The sequence below is a fragment of the Cygnus olor genome, chromosome 1 (assembly GCF_009769625.2).
Source record: "Cygnus olor isolate bCygOlo1 chromosome 1, bCygOlo1.pri.v2, whole genome shotgun sequence".
Taxonomy (NCBI): Eukaryota; Metazoa; Chordata; class Aves; order Anseriformes; family Anatidae; genus Cygnus; species Cygnus olor.
Window position 1 is genome coordinate 169,590,505 of NC_049169.1, and position 15,657 is coordinate 169,606,161.

Genomic DNA, 15,657 nt, shown 5'->3' on the forward strand with positions numbered 1-15,657 from the left:
TGTTATAATCAAACTAGTTAAGAAGCTAGCAGTGTCTCACAAAGGGTTCTGGACATTGTCTGATTTCTGCCATAAGCAAAATACTGACAAGTCCTGCTTTGTTTTGCTGCTTTTTCAGGTGGCAAAAAGCTAGACATACATTCATTATATTGTAAAATCACAACCTTCGAGATCTTGCTGAATCTGCCCTGCAGCTATTTATCACATGATTGGAGGGAATGAAAATAACATTTTTTCCTTCTGCTAGGAATATGTTGCTAACCTTGAGGCAAGATAGTGCATAATTTTATGTGTGCCTAGTCTTGCTGTTATATATAGATTGTTCTGAGATGAATCAGTGTTTTCATTTCCCAGAATTTAGCGCTAGTGTTTTATGAGAGCCAAGGAGATTTCATATACTTAGGCTCTTGGCTGCTACAGTGACCAGGGATCCCAAGTCTGAGTCACATTTACACTAATGCCATTAGTGTATATAGTCATGGAAAAGGGCCAAGAAAATATTAATAGCGTTTACTCCAAAGTTAGGTTTTTTTGTTGTTATTGTTGTTGAGGTTAGAGCTTGCATGTAATAATCTTTCTGTAAAGGCTAACTGAGCCCAATCATGATTTCACATCTATTAATGTTATGTTTTTGAAATTACAGTTATTCCATTGATGTTTTCACTTCTAATCAAGAACTGAATCTGTCTCCTCACGTCTGTGTGCTAATCCCTCTTTCTTCCTCCCACAAGCAATAGTCTGCACAAAACTGAAAGATCTCTCCTTTTTTTTTTTTTCCTGCAGCACCCATCCTTCCCTTGTGTCTTGAATAGTCTGTTCTTTAATATGAAGTATTAATTTACTTTAAATAGAAGGAATTAGGGAAACTGGGGCTCAGTCCCTCTCCACAATTATGAATTTAACCATTAAGATTATCTGATGCTTTTGAAAGCATAGCTCTATTATAGCTTTGTAGTTAATATACAGTTATGATTTCTTTGTTTAGTTTATTTACGGGATGACCCACAGTGGGAGTTTTTAAACATGTTATAATAATTTCTGCTGTTACGTGGATACTTTCTGTCATGTCCCACTTTAGAGCTTCTTATGCACAGAGACAGCATTTTTTAGGTATTACCTAGAGATACAAATTTTTGGAGTGCAATTTCCAAACTAAGTTCACTGAGTTCCATTTTTTAATGTTTCTGACACTTAAACGTCTTAAGAACAGCAGAACAGCATGAAATTTATCGGATTTTTTTTAGGAGTACATTGATGAAAACAATAGTATATACAAATCAGGCCATTTTAAGAAATAAAGCACTTTTGAGTGTAGAGATATTAGGATTGTCTGTGCCCTAGCAGAAACTTGTACAGTTATAAAATAAGTGTTTAGCTTCTAGCCATGGGGTACAAAAGAATCACATTTTAAATCCATGGATCTGTGGTATTTTGAGGTAGTTTAACGCAATGGTGAGACGAATTGTACTAAATGCAAAACCACTGGAGCTTCAGATTATGCTGCTTTAAATTGCTGTGTAAATTTTGTTTAACAGATTTCTAGTTGATTAAAGCTTGAGGAAAAAAAGAAAGAAAGAGAAAAGTTTAGTTTTACTCCTGTGAACTGGGGGAGGGAGTGGGGGTAGCTATCTCAAAATATGAGAGCAGCAGTCCACTTTTGCAGACTTAGCAGAGGCACAAATATCATGACAAATTCTGTACAACATACTTGGGCAAAATGCCTGTTTGTTTTATTGAGAATTTTGTCTCCTTAAGACCTGTTTTCCCCTTATCTCTGAGTTTCTTGGACAAACTGTGTTGACTCTGATCCAGTAAAGTAGAGCAAGCTTCTTAATCTGGCATGTTAAATGAAAGCTCAGCTGGGAAAGGAATGCAGTATTTTGTCTTTGCATTTCAATTGAATTGAAACTTATTATTTTAAGCTTAGGCTGTGATAATAATCTCCAAGCAATATAACATCATTTACAAAGTCAGGTGATAGATACTTGGACTGAATACAAGGATATGATGGGACACAGCTTTCCTGTTAATAAAAACATAAATAAATAAATGCAACATTCAAACTTCCTTATTCATGTCTTTGAAGCAGCTCAGCTCTGACTTGCAGCACTCCTGCTGTTTTGAGTTGCGGACCTTTCTTTCAACACAAAAAACGAATTATGCTAATCTGCATGCTAGGCAAAAGCCCATTTGAGAATAGCTGAAAGTCTAAAAGAAGTTTCACTTTTGACCACATCCCCATTTTGAACTAAGACAGCTAATGCAGAAAGGGTGGCCGCAACTAGAGGTGTGCTGAGGGCCTTTCACGTCTTCCCTAAAATTCTGGCATCATTTTTTCCTCTCATCTTGCCTTTCTTTAGGGAAATTACTCGTATTTTACACTAGAGTAATAACCAAAAGAGTTGGACCTTTTATTCCTAAAACAAACATGGATATATATATATTTTCCATTTGTGTTGAGACTTCAGTCTCTGCCAACAATATGAAATCATCAAATGTTCTGTAACTCTTTAAGCGATTATCACTGAATACATAGTATGGTTCCAAATGTAGTAAAGACATAAAAGTTCAAAAACTAAAATCTAGCACAAATCATAAACAAGTAACTGATGGAAATATGAACATACATTTTTTTGATGTTAATACATATAAGTTTTGAAATGTAAATACATTGTCAGCAATCCTGGGAGTGATATAGAATATCTTATTTTCATGAAGGTGAATGATGTGAGGCTACATGTACACGAAATAATTGTAATCTAATTTATTTCCCAGGAGTACTGAAGATGCTCAGCTTAATATACAGAAGTATTTGTTAAGAATGTTACCAAATCAATATGGTGGGCTTAGACTAAGATCATACCGGAAGCTCCATCCTTCAGTTGTTCTCTGAATCATAAGAAGAAACAGATTGTGTCAAATGGAAAGTGAGAAATAATGTAATCTAATCAGTCTGCACTTTGGCCGAGTCATTTTAGGCTGGCCAAGATTTCTTTCCTATTCTCAGTTCATATAGGTATTTGACACAATACTGAAGAATTAACCATTTTAATTGTGCATATGTTTTCCTGGAAAGTGAAAGTCTTGGTAGGTTCATGGGGGTCTTTATCAGCGGGTTACTTACACAACGTTCCTCAGAGTGAGCCAGCAGGAAGAACCACAGTTGGTTGCATCAGTACTTGGACCAACACCGTGCTGGGAATTGCAGTAGTTAAGAGAGCACAGGAAAAATAGATATTTTCCTCCTTCACAGCTTTTATTGCTTCCCCTGAAGCCTTCTGTCCATGATTCTTGTTGATTTTTGAACTCCATGAAGTTCTTTTAGTTTTTTTTTTCTTGGTTCTGGGAACTGTCACTTTTTAGAAATCTGTTACTGAAAGTTTTGTGTCTTTTTTTTTTTTTTTCTGAGTCTGCGGACTTAGCTTTTCCATCTGTTTACAGTACTTTTGCATCTCTTCCTATTGTCTAACCAAAGAAAACATGAATATTCTTACCTTTTCCCTCTCTCTAGTCTAGTCTAGTATACCGCAGACATATTGGTATTCACCTTTGCTATATTTCACAGGAGAATGTGCAAATACACGGAGTAACCCTTACTTGTTATGCATTGAATATGATGGAGACATACTGTTGCATGTTTCTGGATTGTGCAGCTTTAGGAACACTTAATATCAGCTATGTTGATTTATTGGTGTGTTTTCCTCTGGAATCTCACAAAACCTTGCTGTTTCGTAAAACAGTCCATTTTATTGAGTATAAGTGAGAGTTACTTTGAACAAAGCAGGCAATTACTTATATGGGATCTAATGCTGTGTAACTTCTGAAAATGAAAAAAAAAAGTTGTTTATATAAATAATATAAATTTTAAAGTATTTTATAATAGATATCATTATTACTGTTTCAGTAAAGGTTACTGTTTCAATAAAGGATAAACTGAGGTGTAGAGAAACAACATCTTAAAAGTGACACCTGTTTTCAAAGCCAAGAATGCAATGTGGACTAAATATTATATACATTACATACAGTGGCCCTTTTTGTCAAATTATTATTGAATTTGATGTTTTTATGGAGGAAAACTGAACTTTTAGAAAGATGAAAATGCCAACAGAACATCAGCAGTTATTTACATAGTATTGTCAGGGACGACTATTCTGGAGACAATTCAGTGAATCAGAGCTGTTTGATTAATCAAATCAAGTCTCTGTTGTAGCAATGCAAAGAGGTTATGTCTGCTGGCAGTCTGATATGAAATCAAATCTTTATGGATTAATGAACACAAGACAATTGCTTCTAAGCCTCTTTTCAAGTAAAATTCTCGGTCTTTAGAAATATGGATAAGTAGGGAATGATTAGCTGGATCTGACAGCACAAGTGAGAATTTATCCCCTCAAACATGCACTCTTTACAATTAAAGAAAATCTAAGCTATTAAAAGCAGGCAAAATAAAGCAAAGAACAAAATTTACAAGTTGTGTTTGTTATTTTATTAACATAAGGTAATTAAGCAAATTGTAATCATGGTTTCATTAGTTGAAGGATAAACTTAACAGAGCTTTATTATTACAAATTAAATGAAGAACTAACCCACAATCTGCTTTTTAAAAAGCAGTCCAGGCCTCATCTTCAAATGACCCTTTCACTTTAATGAACTGAAAAAAAAAAATCATTCTTTCTTGTATAACATTTGTTGTTGATTATATTATCTTTAAAAACTGTGAACAGTATGCATATTATAAAAGGAAATATGTAATCCATTTGAGCATAAAAGAAAGTTCTTCAGCTTTTATAGGAATTGACTCAGAAATAATTCAGGTACAATTTTGTGTTCCCTTTGGTCTCTTTCTTCTCTGAGAAGGCTCTCTGATTTGGTTTGATACTAAATTAGTTATATCTAAATGCCACCTTCGTTTGTGCCCCCACTGAGCTTAACAGTTCATGTTCCAGGCTAGAATAAAGAAATACTTGCTTTCATATTTTATCCAATCCCCATGGTGCAATAGACCAATAAGAACTATGTAGTTCTTACTGAGCTAAGAGAATAGGAGCACTTCTCTGAAGAAAATTGGCTGGCTTTCATTCACTGCATAAAAAAAAAAAGATCAGTTAAAAATGAAAACAGCTGGAAATGAAGATCTTCCTCTTGTCAAAGGTGAAAATTAAACTACTCCCTGATTTTTTTTTTATTTTTTTTTTATTTTTTTAGTTTATTTTTAAGATGATTCTCTTACTTGCTAAGGTAACAATGATAGCATTACCTGATTGGGCTTGCTTTTGGAAAATCGACTATGGGTAAAATATGATGTACAAGTAGTTTCACTGACTACTCCACACAAGATAACTAAATTCTAAGTTCATATGGGGATGAAATTTTTATCAAAACAGTTTAGAGATAGCAAAAGTCTCCCATTAAAATCTGTGGGAATTTTAAAATTGATATTAAGTCCTTTTGAAAAGCCTGCTGCCTTCTTTCCTCATGTTAAGCTCAGGGGGATCGCAGAACTAAATCCTGTGGGTGTTGGCTGCTGCTTTACCTGAAAGCTGATCTGGAGGTTAAAATATTTTCAGTGGAAACTTTAGTAATGACAATAGTTGATCTGAAAAGGAAAAAAAAAAAAGGCAAGACAAAACACTGTCTTAAAATTATAACAGGTAGGTTCTATTTTGTTCAAAGAGAAACTCCATGAACTGGCTACTTTGATCAAGTTTCACACTACGTCATCATCTCAAAGTTGTGTTTCTTTTGGCATGTAGTAGCCACTGTACTTCACATTTTGTAATCATTTACTTCAGTTCTATTAATTTTATTTCATTTTTGTAATTTTACTTATATTACGCAGTAAAGGAGAATATGATGTCGCTCAGCATGTTGCCTTATTATCATGCATGTGCATGCAGATTTGTGTTACAGATATGTACACATGCATGTATGTACAGGATTATATACACTTATTGAAATACATTGAGGTTCTAAACCTTAAAGAAAATGCTGGCCAAAGGTACATTATTCATTTGCCTAAAAAGCATGCGCTGGTATATAGTTAATAGTTAAAGAGTCATGGAAAACTCAAAGTCATTTTCAACACTTTCAGAAAATGTTACTTCTCTTTTGACTTATTCAACATTGCTTTACATTTGCAAGTTAAGAAGTAAACCAAGTCCTCTGATTGTACTGGACATTCTCCTTGTTTATATAAACAGCTGAAGATCTAATTCTATGACATTTGAAGATTTATTTTAGAAGATAAAAATAGATGGGAGATATTTGTTTGGAAAGGTAGTACAATTGCAGTCCAAATCAACAAGAGGCTTATCCCATACAGACCTACTGTGCATATACATCCGAGGTGAATATATGCTGTAGGAATACCTTTAGACAAAGCCATCACAGAAGACAGAAGGGATGAACAGTTTGTAACTGCCAGGCTCCTTAGTGGCCAGTACTCTGACTATATCCCTATCCCTGCTGTTCACAGACTGAATGAGAACTAAAACAGCTAGAGATGCCATTAAGGCATTGGCTAGCATACGAAGGGAAAGAGTTTCTAACTGTAAGAAATCATGAGGTATGTTCATGTGTATTTCTTATTCCATTTGGGTTTATTTGCATTTTAGTATTTGTTTCTTGATGTCAAAGTCTTCAGGATTAGAATCGTGTGAAACTTTGCTCCTGTAGGAGCTTTGCAGGTATTTTCAAACTTTCAGCCTGGGAAACACAGACTGGAAACACTGGTACTGAGGCAGAGCTGTCAGATACTGTGGTTTCCACATCAGGTATGTAGCACTATTGCTTTGTGCTAGAAGATAGAATCCTTGTAAAAACATGGTATGCGTGTTTGTTCATGTAATGGTTAGGCAGTGTCTATGCTGATGAAAAGTCCTGTCTTGAACATCTTAGGCAAAGTCCATGAGTTTGGGCTAATGCAAACAGCAGCGCAGACTGGCGTGCCTTGTTTTGAAGTGCTTGGCACCCACTACTGCTACTATTACTTTTAAAGGGCTCCTAAGGTCAGAAATAGACACCTAAACCTTCTTTTCCAGTCAAATTTCTCTTTCAGATATTAACTGTGTACTGTTGTTCATCATGCATTAAGATCTTTTAAACTATTTGCATTTGACCCTTTTATTTTCATACTAGAAATTAAATTTTGCAAAAGTGTTTTACTATAAGTGTATCCTTCTGTTTTAAAGTGTTGGAAAGCATACAGGGACACTTGGCTGGTGTGGACTATTTTTTCATTAAATTTTGTATTATAAGGGTTTAAATTCAACAGTGAAATCTCAAGTATTTTTACAACTACTCATAGAAAACAATTCCTGTTTTCCTTTCAGTAAAGAATGTGTTAAGTTTTGGTTAGGCTTGAGCAGCCCCATCTAACTTAAACATGATTCTTCTGCACAGAATTTTCCACTTGCTATGCTCTGTGTACATCAAAGCAAATGAATAAAACTAGCTCAGTGATCTGGTGATAGTACGCACTGCACCCATGGGTCAGTAAGCCTGATTCATGCAACAGTATGCTAAGAAACTTGAGTGGTGTGTACAGGGCAGGTAGATCATGCTATCACATTTATGACTGCTATTCTAGAAAAAAAGGATAAGATTTTGCTGGAGTTTCAAATGGCAATGCAGCAGTGGAAATAAAATAATTCCAAAAGACAAGTCAGGTTCTAGAAATAAAATGTTACAACTCTAACTATCTATCTAAGAGGAAGTTTATTTTAAAATTTCCTCTACTTTGTGGAAGATTCTGAAGCTTTGGCTGTTTCATTATTTTTGTGATTGATTTGCATATTTATTTCCCTTCTCGTTTTATTTCAGAATTAAAATCTCTATATATTTAGACTTTTTTTTTTTATTTAAAGATTGTGTTTGGATATATCACTGAACACAAATCTTAGTACAATTAATATGCAAACAAGTTTTTCTGTAAAGAGTTCACTAAATAATCAATCCCCAATCCTGGATAAGAGCTTGTATCTGTTACTTTTTCATGTCAGTAGAATTATGCCAACTTTTACAAGTTTAAATTAGTTAAGCTTACGAAAGGTTGATTTTTGGTTGGTTTCCTTGCTTGTTTTCAAAAAAAAAAAAAGTACTATGGAAAGAAAGATAGGGTACACATGCTTGCTTTGGGATAGAAACCCTGTGTCTTTGTGTGTATGAATGTGTGTGTGTGCATGTGCATGCATGTGAGAGTGAATATCCAGACAAAGAAATCACTTTGCAGTGTAAAAATGTTGAATTAAAAAGAGAAACAGTGGTGTTTACAGAGTATCTTGTATTTAACTAGAGCAGCCCTGGAAAGCAGTACTCCCAGTAATCTCTCTTTAACAGATTCAGGTGGAAGAAAGCCAAGTTGTTTGGTTGCACAATAGGTTGCAATCATGTGGGAGAGTTCCCAGTTGGGAGCTGAAAACTGAAAACCTGACATGCATAAGTGAATGAAGCTACCCTACATGACTGTTGATTTAAGATTTTTCCCCTTCCTTAAAAATACAGCTGGGCTTCTGCCTTTGTCAGGGTACTGAAGAGGCAACACTTAGTGAGACAGAAAATTAGTTTTAAATTGACATTTTGGATGTCGGTGATAATTTATCCTGACATTATGGCTATTGGTTGTGATTGTGACAAGCAGGCTTGATCCAAGCGGGCACTGTAAGAGCCAAATTTAATAGACTACCGTTGTAATTTCCTGCCTTGCGGACTGCAGAGACTTTCCAATGTTCCTTCACCACAACAATCAGGGATTACTAAATAACAAGTCCACAGGACTAGGGTAGGATTGAAAAGATTAATGGAATATGACAAAATTGCACCTGAGGTGGAAAATCTGTAGCAATTTTTGTATGGTGATGTGGTAAATCAGGCAAATTGTCAATTGCTACTGATCTTTACACATGCATGTCTTCAAAGAAAGTGTGTGAAAATCAGGCAGAATCCAGCTATGTGGCTAAGGCTGTCATAAACATTTATGCCATCAACTGCATAAATCACTTAATACTATCATTTTAAGTATTTGCATGATCAACTATATTAAGCATCAGTAGATTGTAGGCACTGTACTAAATCATTTTTTACTCTGCTATAACCTTTATCCTGCTAAACTAAATCCTAAAAGATTAAAATGTAGGGTTAGTCCAACCCTTCTTTTCAAGGATAATTAAGGAATACAGTTACTGTTTAGGAAGAGTGTTTCCAGCTTTAGAACTTTATATATATATATATATATATATGTAAAAAAATTGGTTTGGAGTCGTCATATTCTGACCTGATGTTAAATAAAAACCTCTCTATCCCTTTGATAAATATCTATTTCAAAACAACAATAACAGTCTTAGCCTCTTAGCCCCCAGTTATTATGGGATATTGATGTATTTTTAATAAACTGTTTATCACTATGAAATGTCAGAAGTTTGTAAACAGATCCTTGGTTTCTTTTCACACTGGCTTAAACTAAGAATGCCACCGCTGATGGCAGTGGATTTACATCAAATACGTACAAGGAGAAGGAAGAAAAGAGCTATTCAGCTTTATTTTTAGAATAACTTTTCTTTGGAAAAGAATTTATCTATTTAACATTGTTTATTATCTCTACAAGAAAAAGGTAAAATTTGGAATAATTTCTTGGACTTAAGTGGAACAGTTTTAGATTATGCTGTGTTCATGATAGTTGAACTTAGCCCTTCAAGTAAGATACTTGTTTTTTTTTTTCAGTTTGGTATAAACACTTAATGATTATGAAAAATAGCAAGTTGTGGAAGGGTTAAAGTTTTGTCTATGTAGATTAACGCTAGCGAGAGAAATTTAAAAAAGAAAAATCACAAACATTTTTTAGTTGCTGTCTGAGGTAATCCCTCATGTATTGTGAACTGTTTAAGGAGGCACTTCTTCAGTAGCGTTGACTGAAGAAGCTTTGTTGTTATTTAAACTTGTTACTAGTGGAACAGCAAGCGATTTGTTAATTCCATTAGCCATCTTTTCTGCACACTGGGAAAACTGAATGCAATTGTAAACTCTTTCTACTGTATACTTAAGCCATCAAGAGTCCTGGAAGGCTTTGGTTATACTCTTCAAAAATATCGGTTAGGAAGGGGTGGGCTATGTTGTGTCTTTAAAACAGAAATAGGGAAAAAATACGCCACAGAATGTAAGCAGAAAGATTTATTTTTAGCCCAAAATAATGTTCTAATACAAAAACACTGAGTTTTTGTATTAATCTGACTGGTAAAGTCAGTTTAAAAAACTTATGACTGGTAAAGATTCTAGTTACCTATTTATTTTTTTAGTAAGTCGTATAAGTCCTAAAAGTACAACCTGTCAGTATGCCATTAATGTTTTCTCTAAATCTGTCTTGTCTCCAGAAGCAATGCCAGGGACTTCATGTTTCCCTCCCTTTGGGTTCCCAAGGCAATCCATAGGTCTCTTCCTGTGTGCTGTTGCATGTGGTAGGCACATGGGTATAGCAGGACTCAAATTGATAGGCTTGCTGCACTCTTGTGCATATTAGGTGAAGTCAGGGTTCATATTTTTCTGTCTTTTCACCATGAAATCTCTGGTGGTTTAGTGGACAGAAAAAGTGAAAAATACCACGTGAATCTGGAAAAAATAATTAGCATTTCTTCCTGTTGTTAACAGCGGTTGCTGAAAACCTAGTCTTACTGTGTTTAGCAAGAAAAAGCAGAGACCTTCCAGGATTAGGAGCCCAGCCAAAAGTTGATTACATCTGAATTGGAGTGTCTGCCCTCTAAGTGATCACTGGTATTGAACAGTAGTTTTGCACAGAGAGGGTAAACTTTTTTCGATAGAAGAGAGAGTTATATTGAAAAGACAATGAGGCTCTTTGGTTCAAGAAGCTTCGTTTGGTGAAGTCCAGGAAAAGAACATAAGCATTTGATTCTTCCCATGTACTTAAAAAAATAGCAAGCTGTCTTCTAGAGATCTTAATGTCCCAAAATTCCTTAGTGGTGTTTAAAAATCCACAATCGGTTATTCCAAAATTCAGCATATTGCTTTTATTTCAGCAATAAGGAATGGAAAGCTGTCTTCTTCTCTGCAATGCTTTTGAGCTGTTCAGATAGCACATTACAGATTGGTTAAATGCAACTCACATAACCCTACCATGCTCTGTTTGAAAGGACAGTGAAACTTTTAATTCATTATTGGGTAATTTTCTGGTATGCTTTTTCCTCAGTGTGAGTGACAGCCCCACACCCCCAATGCATGGTTTGTTTAGTTGTAGTGCTGAATACTTGACTTTCTCTTTTAAGATCTAATTTTATATCAACTGTAAAATTATTATTAGGATGGTCCTCACTCTTAGATACTGAAAAAGGGAACACATTTTGCATACTTCTCAAGACATAACTTTGTCACTGTGTGATGATTTTTCTCTAAAACATAGAAAACAGTGGAGGTCCACCTGTTGGGTAAATTTTCCCTCTGTGTGTGATATAATGTAATGAGTAATCATAAATGTAAAACACTTGATGTGACCATTTTCTATATAATGATTATGCAGTAGTTAGTAGCCACAATATACTGTATTACTCCTGTTATGTATTTGGAGGTGGATGCTATGGATTCATAATATGGTTTAACTTGTACAAGTAATATCAGTTCATCTGAGGGATACTTTTCCCCAGGTTGAGAATTATGAATTTACAGTGTTGATATTTTGAATCTTATAAGCCACTACAGAGTGGAAAATATTTAAGGGAAGCAGTGTATGTACTTCTATATGTTACTGAGTGTTAAATAAGCAATCAATTGATTGTTAAATAAACTAAAATATATAATGCATTATATTTATGCAAAAAATAGCTGCAAAAATCAGGTGAAGTGTTTCACTTACTGTAGTAATAGGCACCATCGCTATGTATTTATCTATGCATAGTTTAGGAGAGAAGAAGATGCTGTCAATGATTCTGTAATATTTTCTTCGTTGTAGTGGCCATTGAGTTAAATAAGAATTCACTGATATGTGTAGTAATGAGTCTTTAAAAATATCATTTCTAATCAGTGTTGGACAGTGGAAATAAACAGGTGTCCTTTAAAAAATGGACCTTTGTACACTTTGAGTAAAGAATTACATAAAAAGGTTATAAAATAGTTGTACATTCAAAATGTATTAAATTCCATTTTTGCTTTGCTATATTTTGTAAAACATGTCCATTGTAAACAGTATGCCTCTCACACATGTCAAATCAAAACTCTTTATTTTAAAAATATATACCTAATGTAATTGGAAACTTATTGCACTCATAAATGTATATATTGTGACTTCAAAAAAAGTCTGTACTGAACTTTGCTTAAACTACTAGTATGTGGATTTCTTTCAAATTTATTTTTAATTACTGATATTAAGGATAAGATCCTTTCTAAATGTACTTTAAAATTCACAATAAAGTTTCAGAAGTTGTTTTGTACAATGTTGAGGCTTTGTGTTGAATTTTCTTGTTGAAATCTTTTAAACTGGTACCTTTACTGAGTTTTACATTCCTTGAGTATATGTAAATCTGTGTTTAACATCATCATAGTTTAAATTGTGTGCTGTGTTACAAAATACAGTATCTACATTTACTTAAGAGATGTCTTCATTTAATTAGGTATTGCTGCTTTACTGAACACAGAAGCTACTGGCACTTCTGTAATTTCTTCTTGAATTCAGTCCATATTCAAGCAACTCTTTGTATTGGACTTTAAGGGTGAGATAAAATGAATGCTCCATTTTACATAACAGCTTCATCCAGGAAGCAATACAGAATGAGTTGGGTGAAATAGTTGAATAAACACGGAGAAAAACATGTTAACTTCAAAATACCTAAAAATCTGGTTTAAAGCTCCAGGGAGAGGAGCCGGGGGTGGGGGGGTGGGGGGGGTGGAGGGTGGGGGTGGGTGGCAGCAGGGGAAGTAAATATGATAGTATTGAAGAAAGATGACACGGTACAATATGTAGTCAAATATATTGCAAGCTTTCATTTTTATTCTGTCTTTTTTTTTCCCCTTCCCCTTCCCCTTCCCCTTCCCCTTCCCCTTCCCCTTCCCCTTCCCCTTCCCCTTCCCCTTCCCCTTCCCCTTCCCCTTCCCCTTCCCCTTCCCCTTCCCCTTGCCCTTGCCCTTGCCCTTGCCCTTGCCCTTGCCCTTGCCCTTGCCCTTGCCCTTGCCCTTGCCCTTGCCCTTCCCTTCCCTCCCTTCCCTTCCCTTCCCTTCCCTTCCCTTCCCTTCCCTTCCTTCCCTTCCCTTCCCTTCCCTTCCCTTCCCTTCCCTTCCCTTCCCTTCCCTTCCCTTCCCTTCCCTTCCCTTCCCTTCCCTTCCCTTCCCTTCCCTTCCCTTGCCCTCCCTTCCCTTCCCTTCCCTTCCCTTCCCTTCCCTTCCCTTCCCTTCCCTTCCCTTCCCTTCCCTTCCCTTCCCTTCCCTTCCCTTCCCTTCCCTTCCCTTCCCTTCCCTTCCCTTCCCTTCCCTTCCCTTCCCTTCCCTTCCCTTCCCTTCCCTTCCCTTCCCTTCCCCTCCCCCTCCCCCCTTCCCCCTTCCGCTTTCCCCCTTCCCCCTTCCCCTTTTTTCTTTTTCTTTTTCTTTTTCTTTTTCTTTTTCTTTCTTTTTCTTTTTCTTTTTCTTTTTCTTTTCCTTTTTCTTTTTCTTTTTCTTTTTCTTTTTCTTTTTCTTTTTCTTTTTCTTTTTCTTTTTCTTTTTCTTTTTCTTTTTCTTTTTTAATACTATTTTGTTATTAGCTGATTCAGTAGTTATTGAGCTAAGAATGTTGGTGTCCTCAGTGAGGAATTTGGAATTTTGAGGTGATTAGGTTCTGTAGAGTTTGGAATAATCATTATTTTTCATTCCTGTCCTATCCCCATCTGGAAAAAACAAAACAAAACAAACAAACAAACAAACAAAAAAGAGAGAATGAGAGAGAGAGAAAGAAAGAAAGAAAAGATGAACAATTGTTCGCTCAGAAATAGAAATTTCTATTGTAGCTATATGTTTCACAAAGACTGAAAACGTTAGGCAAGAGAATGATATATTTTTTAATTTGAGGATAAAATAGGCTGTCCCTATAAAAAATAATACTATTTATCTGTTTGCTATAACAAGAGAGAATTAGCATTTACATTTTTGAATGAAATTTTTAAAAATGTTTAATATTGTCCAACTGATGTCACTATAAAAATTCCTAGTGGTGCAGTTTTAGGTCATTTTACAACCCCCATATCACATACCTGTATAATCATGAGATTTTAATTTTTCAGAAAGCTTCATTAGCTCTGTAGGTCTACATATTTGAAGACATATATAGCTTGATAGTTCCCATTCAGAAATCCAAATATAGCTTCTTAACTACATTTAGCTAGATTTTTACATATTAAAAATGTAATTCTGATGTCAGGTAAAACTGATTCAAGAATGAGGGAGAAATCTATATATCTTTAAATACCCACTTATTTAACTTTTCTATTTAAATACGAAAAACCTTTTCAGAAATTATTTCCAACCACAAGGCTTCAGCTAAGGTCCAAAGCAAAATTAGACCTAATTATCTTAATGTCAGATAATACTCAGCTATATACTTTACTTAAGAAATTCCTTAACTTTAATGGTGCTATTCCTGCAGAAAATCAGATCTTTCTTTTCAAGTGACTTCTTCAAAAAAGATTGAGGAACAGTATTGAATTGGCATCAAAAAAGAATCTGAGATTCAGGCTCTTAAAATGCCCTCTGATCTCTTTAGAGATAGATAGTTTCACCATACTCAGCCGTTTTTTTTCTTTGTTTTTTTTTTTTTTTTTTTTTTTCAGTCTTTTATAACATTTATCTCATTAAAGACATGCTATGTGGCTAACTCAACACTCAATTACATTGAAGCACTGATACTCCAAACTAGAGAACCATTTTCACTTTCAATCCCTGAAACAGAATGGTTGTTGAAGTAGTCTCATGTTAGGAAACACTGATGACCAAAAGAAGGCAGAATCATGTATTTTTCTGGCAAATACAGCAAGAGAATAGAAATAATACACCAGCATTATTGTGCAACAGAATAAGCAAAATAATCATTGTCATTAGGAACAAAAGCCAGTGCATTGTCTATTGCCTGGTTTCAGGCTTTTTGGTATTTAAGACCCATAATTGTCTCTTGATGTATGACTTTGTTTCTTTTTGCTAAGATTCACATCTTTACCTTCTTTATTAAGAGTTATGAATCTTTCCATTGGAATACTACCACGAAAGTTAATTGATTGGCCTAATTTAGGCCCTGATTGTGTAATATGGGTTCACATTAGCTGGCAGCTAAATCTGTGAATTTCAGTGTGGCCCTGTTATTTTCAAGATAGTACAGTTCACCTGTAAGTACAAACTGTCATGCCAGGGAGTGTGTAATTCAATGCTGAATATGTTGATTGCCTTACTGTCATGCCAGGGAGTGTGTAATTCAATGCTGAATATGTTGATTGCCTTATGCAGAACTTGAATTTAGCCAAGCTTGAGGACCCCTACATTCATTTTTAAATACCTTGCTCTTAGTGACAGAAAAGTGTTTCCTGTTGTCCAGAAGCAGAAGTCCCATCCTGAGTTTTATTTTATAAAGTTTTAAAGTACTGCAATTATCTTGATATAACGGTGGCTAAAACAAAGACCCAGTCAAAATAAGGTGTGGTACTTTCC

The 15,657-nt window shown here is 35.1% G+C and overlaps 1 protein-coding gene and 1 long non-coding RNA gene across 7 annotated transcripts in view; one reads left to right on the forward strand and one right to left on the reverse strand.

Moving 5' to 3' along the window:
- LOC121061616 overlaps positions 1 to 10,664 on the reverse strand; it is a 25,333-nt gene extending 14,669 nt beyond the window's left edge. Inside the window, exon 1 of the long non-coding RNA XR_005815181.1 lies at positions 9,090 to 10,664. This is a non-coding gene — a long non-coding RNA (uncharacterized LOC121061616). The remainder of the gene's footprint in view (positions 1 to 9,089) is intronic.
- The window catches only part of PCDH9 (protocadherin 9), a 694,514-nt gene that overhangs the window by 19,576 nt on the left and 659,281 nt on the right, over positions 1 to 15,657 (forward strand). The window contains exon 3 of one of the 6 annotated variants that reach the window (XM_040540722.1): positions 10,636 to 10,756. The exons of the other annotated variants lie outside the window; for them this stretch is intronic. Within the exon in view, the coding sequence (XP_040396656.1) occupies positions 10,636 to 10,653 (18 nt within the window). The 3' untranslated portion in view covers positions 10,654 to 10,756. Of the gene's footprint in view, positions 1 to 10,635; positions 10,757 to 15,657 lie in introns of those variants that run through there. 6 annotated transcript variants of the gene reach the window in all.